The 16,765-nt window shown below is 38.0% G+C and overlaps 2 protein-coding genes across 5 annotated transcripts in view; one reads left to right on the forward strand and one right to left on the reverse strand.

Annotated features, from left to right (window-relative positions):
• Positions 1 to 16,765, reverse strand: part of LOC141443296 (uncharacterized) — a 465,577-nt gene that overhangs the window by 415,761 nt on the left and 33,051 nt on the right. The window lies entirely within an intron of this gene.
• LOC141443303 (uncharacterized) lies at positions 1,365 to 16,392 on the forward strand. Of its 3 annotated transcripts, XM_074108538.1 has the most exons (7): positions 1,365 to 1,583; positions 3,183 to 3,285; positions 4,979 to 5,079; positions 7,835 to 7,900; positions 9,790 to 10,059; positions 10,351 to 10,594; positions 15,353 to 16,392. In XM_074108538.1, the coding sequence occupies exons 2-6, from the start codon at positions 3,183 to 3,185 to the stop codon at positions 10,555 to 10,557; spliced, it is 747 nt and encodes a 248-aa protein (XP_073964639.1). In that variant the 5' UTR covers positions 1,365 to 1,583; the 3' UTR covers positions 10,558 to 10,594; positions 15,353 to 16,392. The 3 variants fall into 3 exon arrangements, with proteins under 3 accessions (XP_073964639.1, XP_073964638.1, XP_073964640.1); XM_074108537.1 differs by having other exon boundaries at positions 10,351 to 16,392; XM_074108539.1 differs by lacking the exon at positions 7,835 to 7,900 and having other exon boundaries at positions 10,351 to 16,392.

A 16,765-nucleotide genomic window follows, 5' to 3' on the forward strand; every position in this document is an offset into this window, starting at 1 on the left:
GGAAAGGTGTTTTATGATACGAACATCGGAGGAAGTATTTTTACTAGGTATTTATACTGGTGTAGTACAGTAACCAAAGAACAAAGGCGAATTAAACCCAAGTATCGTCTTCAACCTCAAAAATTGGCAGAATTAACCACAGTACAGTACCCATGGACCTATGAGTATTTACAAAAAAAAATTTTTGCTACTTGATTGATATTGCATTGATCCACGCGTTATTTTGCGGTGATCTACAACCTTATATCATGAACTTCTGATGATGACACATACTTATTGAGGGCGACTTTTCTATATTTTATATTTATATGAATGTGTCGCACAGGCACCGCTGTCTTGCACGTGTAAAGGTAAAGAGATTTAGTTCATAAATATTTTATTAATGTAACCTAATGCAACCTAGAAAAGTTGAATAACCCCCGTCATTGACGTTTCGAAGCTTAATATCTTCAGAAATGGCTGAACCAATCCTAATCGTTCGTTCGAATAAAACAGCTAAGAACTCCACAGAATAACTAATAGTACTACCGTAGAACTACTGCAAGGAAACTCACTTTCACGAGAGCTTCCTTTCCGTTCGAGAGCTAAGATGCGACAGACAAAAATTTACGTCAAACTTATAACATGGTATTCTTTTCTTTCTTCTCTCGATTTTTGCATCGAGGGTTAAAAAAGAAAAAAGTGGTGTTTGTTTTAGGCCGTCATAAAGTAACGCGATGCACGATGATCGGATTTTGAAATGAACTTTCCAAGATGGTTAAAAGCAAAACATTAAATTTTACAATATCATTATACCCCGTAATAAAGCGGGCCAATTGGTGGCTACCTAACATTAGTGATATGCAATGTTAACAAAAACTTTTTTTTTATTGAGAGAACTTTAAAGAGAACTTGCGGTCATTTTGGGCCCCCCCGGGACAGCCCCTTCGGCCCCACTGTTAGTCCGCCACACTTCAAAGCTTAAGCCCCCCCGCCCCTCACATCAAGAATATTGTACTGTACTGTACTGTACACGACATCTTAAATTAATAAAATGCATTGTTTTCATATTCTTTAATAATAATGTAAGTTTTTTTTTTCAAAACGGCGGGTTTGATTCCCGAGTTGAGTACAAGTTTTTTTAAATGTATGAATGCAGTTTATCTTCGTATTAAAATCGATGACATGGTTCCTAACTACAGATCTTCGTAAGTCTTATAGTTTCACTTTCCCATACTGACCGACCTAAATGAGCCACCCTGTACAATTTTAGTAACTTACTTTACAAAGTACCTGTTCCATTTAAAAACCTGTGCCAAAATACCAAGTACCTCGTCGGCACCTTAAAGAACCGAAGCCAGTGTTTTTCAGAGAGCGAGCGTGAACGCATATTTTTACTAGAAGCATTGCATTTTACTACTTTTTCACTAAAAACCTGTATTTTTTATCCCAATTTATTCATATTTTTGACCTGAACTTATAAATATTTACCGTCTCTGCGAATTTTAGAGGGATTTTTGAAAATTGCGCGTGATGTGTTGTGCGTACGTAAAATATAAATAATAGGTGTTAGCAGTCATGTTTTCGTGAAGAAATAAACAAAAGTAAGTATATTATATTTTAAAACTATAGAACTGCTATATATTAAAAAGTTATCTATCCAAGTAAGAAAAGTAACTCTTAATATCTTTACCGACATATGTTTCCTTTGGCGCCTATAATTAAAAACACGACTTCATAAAAAGGAACTTTAGGTAAACGTGTATGTAACCCTGTGAAAACAACCACAAATTACGGTACAAACTTCTTATGCCGTGTATATATTCTCACTTTTGTTTTTTTTTGTTGTTTATTGTTAATTTTTAATTTTGTTGTATTGTGTGTCTGTAAATGTGAATAAATGTCTTCTTTCTTTCTTTCTACCTTTATTTCTTTATACAAAGGTCCTATTTCGAAAAAATATACAATACTTACTTATTTACAAATTTTTGTAATTGTAGCTTTAATATATCACTAGCTTTTGCCCGCGGCTTCGCCCGCGTGGAATTCGGTTATCACGCGCTGTTCCCTCGGGAACTGTATTTTTCCGGGATAAAAAGTAGCCTGTGTCACTCTTGGGCTCATACACTATCTCTATACCAAAAATCACGTCGATTTACTTCGTTTCGACGTGAAAGACGGACAAACATACAAACACACACACTTTCGCATTTATAATATTAGTATGGATGTATTGTGCAAGTAAACTACTTCAAAAGCAAAACTTCGTATTGCATACTAATATTATAAATACAAAACTGTGTCCATCTGTCTGCTACCTCTAAACGCTTAAACCGCTGAGCTGATCTAGATGAAATTTGGTGCAGAGACAGTTTTGAGTCTAGAGGAATGTCATAAGAGTTTGTATGGCTCTTAAGGGCATACCAACCGGTAGAGATGGTCAAAATCAGGATCATACATAAATAACGTCTCATTTAGGGGGAGGGTGGTTTGTGACCAAAATGATTACAACATTGCATAGCAATACGATACGTGCGACAACGGGGGGGTGCTAAAAATGGTCGTGACGTATCTTATCTACTTTACGGATAGCCCATAAGTAATTAAGTATTGGGTGTATAAGTTTGAATTCAATTTTCTCATAATCACCTTTTCTGGCTTTTGAGGTTAACATTTTTTTTTTATTATCTATTAAACCTACATGCATGTTTCTTACACGGTTCGATAGCTAAATGTATGTAGATTATGGGGATATCAATAACTCAATACCGACAACAAGGTACCTTTTCCCAGATAACGCCACAATTCATATTTCGCACCTTTTAAAATTAAACTGAAATAATTCGAAATTTTCTCATCTGAAAATTCAAAACCAGATTGTTTTATTTAAAGTTTATTTTGGAACTGTGAATATTTCGAATTGTTTCAGTTTAATTTTAAAGGTGCTATTTAATTTAACAGTTTTCCTGAATGTTTTTTTTAAATATAGTCTTAAGTAATTCTCAATTAAATACAAAAAAAATATTAACTTCGATAGTGATGTCTATAAGAATGAACTAAAACTATTACTTGGCGAGCAAGCCATTGATATTATGGACCTCCGCAAAATAACGCCTTGTACTATCTATTCTGTGGTAACGCCTGAGTCAATAAATTCTATGGGCAGTTGGGTAAAAATAACAATTCTGTATGTTTGTCGCTAGATGGCGCCTGTGAAATTCGGTCTGTTCAAGACAAGGAGTAGGGACCATCAGGAGCAGCCCTCGACTGAGAACTTGCTGCAAAACAGCGCCAGCTCCGAACAAGGTAACCCTTCTACGAGTACAAGGTGCTTCTCTCTCTGGAGATGGGATGGTCATCATAGTTACCAATACTAGTTGGTGTGGCCTGTAATACAAGCAAATAATTAAAACATAGATCGTACCTACTCGTCAAACGGAACAACATTAGTTCAGCGACTTTTAAATATAACGGAGTCCTTAGATTTTCCCTTCATCATACAAATTAAATACTGTAATCAATGTACGCCATCCTGGAGGCTAGAACACAACTGACGTCGCCTGTCACGCTACAAACATCAAGCATTTTGCTTTACATTGCTGCTCCGAATAAACTTACTTTACTATTTACTTACCTACTTACTTCTTTGTAGCCTTTGTGTTTTTCCTTTTTGTAAAATAAAAAGTAAGTATATTTAAACAAACAAACAAACCTTAAAGTGTTTTTTTTATGTAGCCTGTATTATGTCCCACTGCTGGGCAAAGGCTTCCCCTTTTCTCCGCCACTCTTCCCTGTCCTGGGCATGCACCTGCCAATCGAGCTGAAAAGCGCTCAGGTCGTCCCGCCATCTCCTCTTGGGTCTGCCTCTGCTCCTATAAAAGTACAAAAAAAAACTAATTACGTATACATTTTAAAAGTCGCTGAACTAATGTTGCTCAGTTTGACGAGTACAGTCTATGTTTTAATTAAGCATTTGCTCGTGTTACAGGCCACACCCGGTTTAGTATTATATAAAATAACTAAAAACCAGAAAGTAGCTTGCTCAGAATCCATCGATTAGGTACACTATGCTTTAAGTCAGGTTGTGATTGTTTTTTAATTCCCTTTTTTATTGTGCCCAGTGAAAAATTAGCTTTGGCTTAAATCAACTCCTTGTAATTAATTACATACAACTCAGTATGTGTCGTCGCCTGATCGAAAAATCTGTTGGATCATGAAATACCTAAGTAGGCTATCATGAAATGACGGCATTTCACGATATGCCTAAGAATTATCTTATAAGAAATACAGTAAAGTAAGTAGTTCTATATCAATGAACCTGGAGTGGAATGAACCTGAAATGAAGCTGGCGGGACGCTAGTAGGGCGCTGCAGGGCTACTACGAAACTTGAAACACGAAGTTCGTATCGTGCCGTTCCTCTCGCTCTCGTATTAAATAGTAGAAATGTCAGAGAGACCGCACGACACGAACTTCGAGTTTTGAGTTTCGTAGTAGCCCTGCTGTTGCGTGGCTGCTGGCGGTGGTGCCGGAGAGCGCGCGTTGAAACAAAAGACGGTCGCATTGCCGGCCAGCGGCCGGGAAAGTTGTATGAAATCTCTTTGCAGGCCGCTAGAGTGACCGCGCGCCGGCTGCCGAGCCGCAGCGCCTGCAGAGCGATACATCCCGGCCTATTATTTGTAATTCGACGTCATCTTTGAGAAAAAACACATTGTATTTAATTTTACATACGTCCTAGTTACCACGGAAGAGAATGCCTAACAGCTAGGCAGTAGCCTCCCATCTCCTCATTGCGGAGTGGGGACTTCGCACGCACAACTAAGCTGGCTGTTTCACCATCCATTGATTCCGTCTCTATTTGTTTTGTTCGAATAGTCGGAGACGGCATCACATTTAACCGTCAGTTAACTAATAAATGCTAAATGTCGTGGTAGCCAACTTACCCAAACATTTTCTTCGAATGTTACAGTCGCTTGATAATTTATTTTTGTGCCCCACCAGTGACCCCTGGGTCCCCGATCCCCTCAACGAGTAAAGGCACCATCGACGAACTCCACTCTCCAGACATATCAATTCTGCAGCTCGACAGTGATGACGAAGATGTGAGTACATTACAATACGGTATTTGACAACACCTGATTCTGCCGTATCTTAATATTATTATGAAATCTCGTGGCCGCTGCCTGAAAGCTTTTAAAGTAATTGAAGGAACACGATCCCTCCGCCGTGAGCAACTTTGTTGTGAACTATCTCGCGGGCAAATTTGTGTTCTAATTAAGTTAGTAAATAATAGATTTCATGCTATCAGACTCAGACATTGCTATTTGCCTTTTTATGTTTTTTTTTTTTGTTATATCTTTGAATGTACAAGTAATATATCCAATGTATTTCTATGTCATCATCATCCATCATCAGCCATCGTCATCATTTGGACGAAATTTGGTATGATGACTACTTTTTGTCCCAAAATTCTCACGAGAGCGGTCCCACAGTTTCAAGTACTATAATTAGAGACATGAAATTCGATGAGGGTTGACGCTGTGATTTTTGGGTTTCCCACGGGAATTTCGTCGGAATTTAAATTCACTTGCTAATGGTTTACGCGTGCAAAGACGCGGGTAAGGCCCAGTAAATAAGTAAATAATTAACCAAGCCCGAAGTACTGCACTAATATGAAAACCCCAGATCATTTGACAAATGCCAACTTTTGATTGGCGCCCAACATGGGGCTCATTTCCTGACCACAGTGTCCGCACCAAACGACTTTAGTGTGAGTAAAGCTACTCCAGCGTAAACCCTTCGCTTATCACAACAAGGGTTAAAATCCTTTACACGGAAAGCTACATAAGACTTTGTTATAGTGAAAGTTGTGGTTAAAAAGGTTCAATACTGTGTATTCGGGACTGATGGAGATAAACAATAACTTGCCGTCAATATTTGAATGAACAGAGACTTTGTTTAGAGTTCAGTTAACTTTAGATATAGGTGGTTAGAGGTAGTTATCTAGTTATTCCGATATGGCTGTAACGTATAGATCATTTATCTACTTGAGATCAGCAGAATTCTTCTCTTTATTAAGCTCTTATTTAACTAACAACCTTTGTTCGTTCAGACACAGAATACATAATAATACAAGGTACAGAAAATTCTCTCCGCAAACTCGTTTGAATAAATAGCAATTCTTGCTGCGACAGAATGAAATGCAATTCTGGTCGCACATCGCTTATTTGCATACAGTCATATAATAATATAAAATATTTAAGTATTTCATAAGTAGAATAACATTATTATTAAAAATGCTATGAAAAAGGAATCCACTCAGCATTTGTTGAGCCACGGGAGGTGAACCGATATTGATATTATGTGGAGCCTAGTTGACATGCGATACAGAAAGTCTACTCGATGTATCTGGGTATAATAAAGAGAAAAAAAAACACCACAAATTAAAAAATTATTACAATACCCCCGTTATTGCTGAATTGTTACAAATTATATTAATTAACAAAAAAAAATCTATAATAATTGACTATCAAGCTTAACACCAAGACTGTCCAAGATACAGCTACCGATCACACCTCACACTCTCGCGCTACGCTGAATTAATTTGTAACTTTAGCAAATGATTCATTAGGTCTTTGTTTGATTAATTTAGCGTTTTCATATTTCTTATATTAAGCTACAAGTTGCCCCTCTTGCGGGCGTATTTAGAGCTATATGTCAATTCTTTAATAGTGGTGCGTAGACGCTCTACTACATCAGTTGTGTTAGGTGTCCATCCTGTCCTCTTCCACCTGCTACGGTTAAAAACTACCCTTGAGGATATTTGTTTCTATGCAGGTAAAAAAAAGATCTTTGTGCCACAGAGCCCACAGAGTAAGTAATAAAAGAAAATAACTGTCATTCTGAACACGTAGAAAGAGGTTCGTTATTTCTAATCTCTTAGACGCTCACCCTACTCCGCACTACGATGTACACTAAAACTAATTTCGGATCGGAACTCGAAACAAAAGATCGATTTTCTTTTTTTCTTATTTGAATCTTCAGGAAAACGAAGAAAACCGTCGAGTTGCGAGCGACATTAACTTTCTAGTTGTACTGTACATACTAAATGGGGATGATACAGAAGTGAGAGAGCGATACGGATAGTTTTGTTTCAACGCTAACAATAGGACCTATCTCATTGTCCGTTTTATCGCATGCCCTGAAAACTATCAATATAGTGGAGCGCCTACATCGAACCATTGATACTGATCAATCGTCCGATTTAGACGCTTCACTGTACCAGTTTTACTAGGTGTCAACCTGACAGTGGCACAGAATATGTAGTATTGTCATGTACTGTACATGCAATAGGGTAGATTCCTGGGTAAAAAAATATATTTAGCTGTTAGTTACATTATCAGTATATGGATAAGTCGGTATTGTTCAAAATAAATTTAATTTGTTTTGTTTTGTCTCATTATTTTTTCTATGTTTAATATTGTCAATCGATTTCTTTTAATATTGAGGATCCATTTATATATACAGAGAACGACCGTTCGACATCAACAGATGTGAGAGGTGCATAGTTATATGCTGATTTTTCGTTGTTGTTGGCCTGTGCCTCATAATCATATCATAAATACGTAATAGAAATGTTTAAAACCTTGATAGTAACTCAATAAAAAACATAAATTTTTAGAACTTAGGTAAATTATCTTCTTAGGTATTCATTCTTTTTTCAAAAAAATATCAAAGATGAAGCGCGTCAAAGTTCGGGGCGTCACTCCTTAGTAAAAAGCGTATCATCCTGTGCCAGTGGTTTTCTTAATGATCTAGTTTCAGTAGAATTTGATAATAAGCAGTTATGTATTTCAGGTTGCCTCTGAAAGCCAAATATCCTTCGGACGAGCGAATTCAGGAAATACAATAGATGACCCATTGGTAGGTATTTAACAAAAAGGTCAATATAGGTTTTCGCAAATTACTGTTCTCAACACATTTTACTTCACTCGCAAATACTCGCAATCGAATTGAAAAACAGTGTAGGTATATAACATGCTCATAAAACTATTTTTTATTTAATTTACGTTTGTTTTATTTGATTTTCGTGGGCACATCTTTTATGTTGACATGGCAGAAGATTCTGTTACAGTTTCCAGGTTATCTAGTAGAAGTACCTACAGGACGTCTTCAAAATAATCCAAAATTTGATCAAACTCTACAGTCCATTCATAAAAAATGTGGTCACATTTTTACGCAAATTAAGATGGTTGAAACGCTCGAATAGTGGCCCTTTTAACCACGACTTAACACCGACCCTCGTCTGCGGCTCTGGTTTTTTACACTTGTTGTACAATTTACTATTTAGCTTACGCGACATCTCTTTCCATCTTATATTGTGAGGTAGTTAATCTTTATTTATTAAGATATAAAACTGTGACCGGGGCCAACAATCCATTAATTATCCACATGTCAAACTCCAAAACTACGTAGACCAAGGGAGTAGGAATGAGTGTTTTCCGACAGGCGAAATATCGCTAGATGGCGTTAGTATCGTGTGGTCCGTTTTGTTATGGTTTTATTTGTTCATATTAAAGACATTTGTTGCAGATTAATGTGTTTTTATTATAATTTTATCACAAGTACACGAGATTGGTATTGGCATCGATACAGTGTTGACAGCCGGAAGAGCGGGAAGAAAAAATATTATTTTTAATGGTAGGAAGGCAAAGGTGTAAAATTATACATCCTAGTGTCAGGTGTTTACATTAACACGTTTGTCGTTTCAGTCTCGCTTGCGATTGGCTCAATTCGTTATTTAACCAATCACAAACATGACGCAAATGGCAAACGGACCCGACGATACTAACGCCATCTGACGGCCTCACGGTCCCATCGGAAGACCAGCGCTGGCTTTTTTTGGCTTGGTTGGCTGGCTGGCTCTCGAGCCGGCTTTATGCTGAGGTGGATACGTTTCGTGACACTGTTTTCTCCATCTGTCTGTCGTTTTTGTAATTATTTTGTCTGTTCTGTACTTAAATCAATGTTACGAATAAATATATTTCCTCTCTTTCTTCTATTTAGCGATATTTCGCTTGTCGGAAAACCCTCATTAGATGGCAGCGCCATTTTCCTTGTAACTGTCAATGTATGACATAATACACGCACTACTCTCTGGACAATGATCGAAATCCCGAGTAGAGTTAGTCTCAGGTATGTCCTAATATTGCAAATTATTTAATTAGACGATAGTAAAAAAAAAAACATATAATCATTTATCTTCATGTAGGTACGACTCTTCCGAAGTATTAAATCCTAAATCAGTCATTTCTTCGTTAATACACTGGCGTTTGGTAAAGGCTTTGTACATGGGTTAGAAATATCCTAATCAACACGTTCATCTTAGTTCAGAGGGCAGAGACACCTTCTATCTCTTTGTTCTTACATATTTGAACGAATTTATCTTTACTTCATACGGGATATCCCGTACAACGAACTTAAAGGGGTGATAGGGGGCAAGTCGTCTACCAGATGTCAAAAAATGACTTTAGTAAAAGCCTCATCGTTTTCGAGGAATTTCGAATTCCAATTTGGCGGCGTTTAAAATCATTCATTTAAATTCATAATCATAATAAGTAGGCATTGTTGAATTGCAGCCTAATTCTCATAGCTATAGGTAACCATCGAAAACGCCCGACCTCACACTGCCATTATACGAGTACTTAGGAGAGCTCTACTAACACGGATATTCATAGACACCTAAAAGTTTGTACATAATCATAGGTGCGCGGTGCGAGTCCTTACACTGAACCGGTTTTTTTTTCTCATAGATGAGCTACCACAACCTAACCAACCAGTCATCCAAGGAGTACCAACACGACGACACCCTAGCCATAGACAACGACGATGCCTCAACCTCCTGCGACGCCAACTCCATACAGTTTGACGAGACGCCCATAACCCCTAGCGTCCTCAGACCGATGGACAAATCCTTGGCTGTGTTGTACATGAAAAAGAAGAAAAACGGACGGAAGGTCAAAGAGTTCCAGCAGCTGAGGGATAGGGATATGTGGAGAGCCAGCGATGTGCAGGTTATGCAGGTAATGCCATTTTTTTACTTGATGCGATCCCCATTATTAAGGTCACTACCCACCTACCAAGAGTACACCGTATCATACCATGACGATAATAGGAACGTATCAGAAACGGAATGTAACGGGACACTGAAACATATCTTGAATAGTTTACAGTTTCAAAAAAAAATGTTCGTCCATATGAAACAGTTGGGAAATTAATAATTTGAGAAAATATTTCCGGCGACAAGCCAGGATCTCATCTTAAACATGCCAAAAGGCAAAAGCTTACTGACTCACCTAACTCATTCCCAACAGAACCTCTTAAGTGGCAGCAGTAACCACGACGAACAGATCAAATGGGAAGCCATCGCTACAGCCCGGGGTCTTTGCACCCTGACCGATAATTGCACGTGCGTGGATTGCACCAGGGCGAAGTATCTAACAGGAGTCGCCGATGGTGACGGGGGCTTGGGGGCCGCGCCTCTCTTCAGTGCCATCGGCTTCGGATGCTCGATCCAGTGAAGGAAAACAGGAACCGGAGTTTGGAGTAAAGTCTATGGTACCAACTTGTGCACCAGTAGTAACTAAATTGGAAATAAAGTCTCTGGTACCAATTTGTGCACCAGTGTTAACTAAAGTGGAAGTAGAGTCTCTGGTATGAACTTGTGCAAGAGTGGTAACTAAATTGAAAGTAGTCTCTGGTACATACCAACTTGTGCAACAGTGGGTACTAAATTGGAAGTAAAGTCTCTAGTATCAACTAGTGCTTCAATTGAACGAGAAGATTGTGCTTTTCCCCATGCTATTTGCACTTGTGCTTGTTATTTTGTGCACTAATGGTCGGTAAGAATAGCGGAATGTCACTAATGAGAATGGTTTTTTCTTTATTGAGTTGCCTTAAAAGCCAAAGACACTAGTCACCTTTGCTTACTTGTTTTTGTTTTTGAAATTTTATCTGAGGTGCTTCATTGGAGGGGGCGTGTAGTCGGGAAAAATCCACTACGGACAAATGGTTAGGGAGGACCAAGATAGTGTCGGGCTCTCACCGGCTAAAATACTCGACTGCATGTTCCCAACTCCCTGGGGTCACTACGGAGAAGGGGAGGTTGGTGGGGTTTCTTATCTACCTACAGTCTTGCTTCAGCCATTTGCTGGAAAGCCGGGAGAAGAGCATGCGTTCTCCCGTTAGACTGCGAGGTGCTTAGGTTAGTCTTTTTGATCTCCATTGGTTTCTCTCTTCACCGACCCTAGCCCATACGAACAGGAGTTTAGATAGTGACCCCTCTTCTGTGCTAGTTACATATGGATAATCATAATCATACATACAAATGTGGGTTATTTGGGACAAATGCTTAGAAATTCCTTTTCAGGGTAGTGTATTTATATTCTGAAGAACAAGAATTTAAAATACTTCTACAGTGTGTTACTGGCAGCTAGACTTTTTAAAAGGAGGCTAAAGTAACATATTACTGTAACTAAACCATGGCATTAATTTAATTAATAAACTTAAATTCAGACTTTGGTAACTTTGTAACAAAATTATAATTGCCAGCAATTCAATGTGCTGTGCAGCAAAGCAAAGTAAATTGACAAGTAAGTGTAAAGGACAAACCTGCACAAACCTGCGAAGCAATTCAATGGTGTGTGTGAAGTTCCCAATCCGCACTGGGCCTGCGTGGGAACTACCGCTCAAGCCCTCTCATTGTGAGAGGAGGCCTGTGCCCAGCAGTGGGACGTTATAGGCTGGGATGATGATGATGAATTAAATTACTGTCATGGTTAAGTTACAGAAATACGTTTTTTTTTTTTTTGTACTGTATAGGCTTGCGTTTGGCCACAATCACGCCTGATGGAAAGCGAAGATGAGGCCTACGATGGAGCACGCTTGCCTAGTAAATGCTCATTCACCCTAGACTTGAAGGCGGCCAAATTGTAGTGTTCAGGAAACACAGTCGCAGGCAGGGAATTCCACTCTTTTGCTGTGCGGTTGATGAAGGAAGAGCGAAAACGTTAACGTTACTTTATCCTCCCTTAAAAAAAAAACTGGCTGCCGATAACACACTGTATAAACTTTATCCTCTCTTGGCACCTTGCTGAGTTGGGCTTTGGGAAAGGGTGGTTACAAGACACAAGTATTATGGATTATGGACTTAAGCGATACAGTCTAGTAAATGAAGCATCAGAATAATAGACTGCTTTCTGCAGAATTGTGATTGTTTCTAATTAGTATCGTTGGAATATTTTGTGCCAAATTCCTGAGGAATACGTATATGAGGAGCGGTTTTATTGTAATCCCTTACAAAACTTTATTTAACTCGCTGCGTTCGTATGTTTGAAAGTCGTTCCAAATTAGCAACCATTTTTCGACCATTACCTGGTCGAACATTACCAATTGAGCTGAAATTTGGCTTACTTATGTAAGTACCGGTGACAGTAAAATATTCCAGTAGTTGAATTTAGTGGTCCGTCCAGAATCGTCTCATCATCATCATCATCATCATGTCAGCCGAAAGACGTCCACTGCTGGACATAGGCCTCCCCCAAGGCTCTCCACTCAGACCGGTCTTGTGCTTTTCGCATCCACCGCGATCCCGCGATCTTAACCAGGTCGTCGCTCCATCTTGTTGGAGGCCTACCGACAGCTCGTCTCCCGGTCCGCGGACGCCATTCGAGAACCTTTTGACCCCATCGTCCATCAGTCCTGCGAGCAATGTGCCCCGCCCATTGCCACTTCAGTTTCGCAATTCTTCGAGCTATGTCGGTAACCTTAGTTCTACTGCGGATATCATCATTTCTGATTCTATCCCGCAGAGAAACCCCGAATCCCCCCAGAATCGTCTCCTCAGGACGGAATTCTTCAACAATTAATGGCATGGACTTGAAACTTGGTATGATTGTAAAAAAACAAAACAGTGTCCGCTGTAGAATCGAATCTTTCTACTAATATTTTAAATGCAAAAGCTGTGTGTCACTAGTTGAAAAGGAAGAATGACTAATTTGAATAATTAGTTTAGTTTTTTTTTATATGACTGCTGTGTCCATCAGGGTAGAAAATTGCCAGCCGTTGTTCTTTAAAAAAAAACACTAAAAAAACAATGAGAGTAAATGGTCTCCTCAAACCTATTCTTCAAGATTTGACACAAAAATGTATTTTTTCGGTAAATAATTTTGGTATTTGAGAGCATTGTATTTTTGTACTATTCATAACAATTTAATTTCTTTTTTTTATTTTTATTTTAATTTTTGTACATAGTTCTTTTTTTTATTTAAATCTTTTTATGTTACAGTTAAATATTTAATATGTGTATTATGGTGACTTAGCTAAGAAATGGTTGCTAACAAGTGATGGGCTAACTTTTTATGAGAAAAATGCCAAGTCAAGTAAATCTTTTTGTTTTTATTTTTTAAATGGGCATAAGTTGTATAATTGTGCCAATATGGGTCTGAAATGTCTGAATAGGTATGTAACAGAATACTAGTATTTTTACATGAAATATATTTAAAGATAAATGTATTGTCGCTTTATCTTGTGTGTGTGTTTTATCTTGTGTTGTGATGTGTTTTTAGTAAATTCGTAAAATGTCTGTAATGTATTATATACTTGTCAAGTGGTTTAAACGTCAAAGTTGTCTGTTTTGGTATTTGTTTCTGTTCTCCTGGATCCGTAATTTTTTGTTATTTATTTATTTATTAACCAATGAAAATGTACAGCATTACAGTTCATATCAATGCGCTGTAAATAAAAAAAACATAAAAATTAACATATATAATAACAAAATCATATAATCACAAACAATCATAAAATGCTGCCCTAAAGCGACAGACATACATTTAGAAATGAATATAGCATAGTTGTTGTTTCTTTAAAAAAATATGGCTCTGTCCATCGGAGGACAATTTTGCCAGTGTCTAGTAGTTTTTGCCGTTGTACGGTAAAAAAATTCTAGAAAACGAAATATGAGAGGTGATGGTGGATGAACGATGACAGCGCGAATCCCCGAACTCGAACGTAGAGGTTATCTATAGCATAGTTAACTAGCGGTAAACTAAGACGTTCAAATCGTGATATTTGTCAGGTGACACAGTCAATGTCAGTAATCAATTCATAAAATAAGACGATCTGGCTCAGGATGACTTCGTCCACAGTCCCATTTCGTCATCTTCTTAAATCATCCACGATGCCATGTCGTCAGCCTACAATTCCTAACTCGTCCACTTTCTGTTATCGTCCATACCCCATTTTGTCTAAATTCCTATTTCGACAACAATGCCAACTCGTCCACTTGCTTTTATAGATCACAGTACTACTTGGTCAGTAGTGCCAACTCGTCCACGTTTACCAGACGTTGTCTCACAGAGATGATCAATTTAAGCGTTGTAAATAGCAAAATATCCCTATAGTAATTTGCAAAAAAAAGACCCTTTTCAATTATCATTTTATAGAGCATTTATTTTATATATTAGTCTGGATAAGAACTATGCAATAATGTTGACGAATTGGCACCGTGGTCCAGTGGCGTAGCTACCAAGGGGCTAGGCGGGGCAGTGCCCCGGGGCCCTCAAGCTCAGGGGCCCTCGAAATTCTACTTTATAGCTGATGATAAAGTTGCTTAGCATTTTTAAAGTATTTGTATATATAATGATTTTACTTCAAAAAACCTTACCAGTTTTGATAGCAGTGGGCCCCATTTTTTTATTTGCCCCAGGGCCCTAGGTTACCTAGCTACGCCACTGCCGTGGTCTAAATTGGAATGTTGACGTATTAGCACTGTAGTCGAAATGAGACTGTTGACGATCCGGTACTGTGGCCCACGTAAGAAAGCGGACAAGATAGGAAAATGGCGATGTAGGAATGTTGGCGAATCAGAACAGTAGACTATATGCGAATGAGGACGATTTAAGAAGGTGACGAAATGGGACTGTGGACGAAGTCATCCTGAGCCGACGATCTATATTAAAGTCTAGATGATTTCCCTTTTGAATACCAAATGAGATAACTTTGATGTTAATTAAAACATAATGTAAGTAATCGTCAAGATCGTTGTCAATTTGTTTTTTTTTAGTCAGTTCCTATACTTATGTGAATGCATTTGGATCATAGAATGTATTTAGAGTTTTGACATTATTGTACCACGATTTGTAAGTATCACTGACCATTTTACACATATATCATTTAACAGTGCTATTTAGATCGCTAGAGCAATATTATGCATTTCATTAACTGTCTTCAAAGTACAGCTAACTTTAACAGCTATGAGATACCATCTACATTGTATAAACAGTCGTGGAATAATGTCAAAACTTTTTACATTTCCAGATATAGTGATTGAAGGATGACGCACTGAATACAAAATAAGGACTGAAATAAGCTTAGCGTATAAAACCCTAGTATATGAACAATGAATTAAATTTTATATTTTATTACTTCATCAATGATACTGCTATGCCGCGCAACTGACAATGGCTAATGCCACTTGCCCGTTTGCTATCCAGTCGAATAAAAAAAAATCTAACTAAAAACAAAGTTTTACAGGAGGGTTTTAAAATAAATTTCTCTGTGTTATACTTTATGTAGGTACACCCGCCGTGAAATCTCGCTACTTTTTCTAGGTTACATGACACTAGCAAAACACTAGGCATCGTTGGTTATAGGTACTGCCACTAGAGATGAGGTCACGCACACAAGAACATTTTGTATAATGACAGCAGGATTTTGACATTTGCTCATTAATTTCATTCATTCTCCTTTTGTGCGATCAGTTGTTTTTGTAGCTGCGTATGTAATTATTCACTTCAACGCTCGTGGCACTACCTAGATATACTTACGCGACATAACTGTATCATTGATGATTTGTACTTTACTATTAGTACCTATCTTTAGCAGTATTGAATCCTAATAAAAGGAAAACAACGTACCTAATAGATGAAGGAAAACACAGCATCGACAAGTCGAAAGCAAATTATTTTAAGTATATAACGACACGAATGGAAACTACATTCGTCGGCAACAGCGAGATGATTACGTATTATCCTATTCCTAAATGTCCAACCTTCCTTTCGGCCCTTTTATTTGCACTATTAAAAATATATACAGCTTTGAGACACGTTTTTGTGTGCTATAGGGTATTTTAGAACCAACACCGCGGGAAAGCCACAAATTAAGTACGTATTACGGGCAACGTGAACCTTTGAAAGGATACTCAGTACCACTACCATGAGTTTACAGTGACCGTACTCGATAGCGACGGCGTAAATTATTTGTATGGAGAATTGTACAGCGCCTCTACAAATAATTTACGCCGTCGCTATCGAGTACGGTCACTGTAAACTCATGGTAGTGGTACAGTCAAGGGCAAAGATATCGACACGGCCAAATTTACAAAAATATATATACACGACTTTATGCACTTAACATTAAGACCGTGTATACATATTTTTGCAACTTTGGCCGTGTTGATATCTTTGCCCTTGACTGTACAGTTCAGCGTACGTAATGCAAGACAAAATTAGCAAATATTAACAAGGAACTTGAATTTATTCTTGATGAGACAGCAAAGTAAGTAGGAAGTAAATACAGGCTAATTTTCTACTAGTTCAGCACAAATTCTCAACAGTTAACCTCGATGGTTCGAAACAATAAAGCGTTCAAATTTTGCAATTTTATAGACACGAAAACACCGTTGTGTATTTGATGGCGAATGAAATTCGATTATTTTTAATGTTAAAAAGA

Source organism: Choristoneura fumiferana, chromosome 27 (assembly GCF_025370935.1).
Source record: "Choristoneura fumiferana chromosome 27, NRCan_CFum_1, whole genome shotgun sequence".
NCBI classification, from domain to species: domain Eukaryota; kingdom Metazoa; phylum Arthropoda; class Insecta; order Lepidoptera; family Tortricidae; genus Choristoneura; species Choristoneura fumiferana.

What these genes read in the sequence shown, in the direction of transcription:
- LOC141443303 (XM_074108537.1), top strand. Translation starts at nt 3,183, where the DNA reads ATGGCGCCTGTGAAATTCGGTCTGTTCAAGACAAGGAGTAGGGACCAT. An exon ending in TCGACAGTGATGACGAAGAT is followed by an intron (nt 5,080 to 7,834) that starts GTGAGTACATTA and finishes TATGTATTTCAG; the next exon opens with GTTGCCTCTGAAAGCCAAAT. An exon ending in ATACAATAGATGACCCATTG is followed by an intron (nt 7,901 to 9,789) that starts GTAGGTATTTAA and finishes TTTTTCTCATAG; the next exon opens with ATGAGCTACCACAACCTAAC.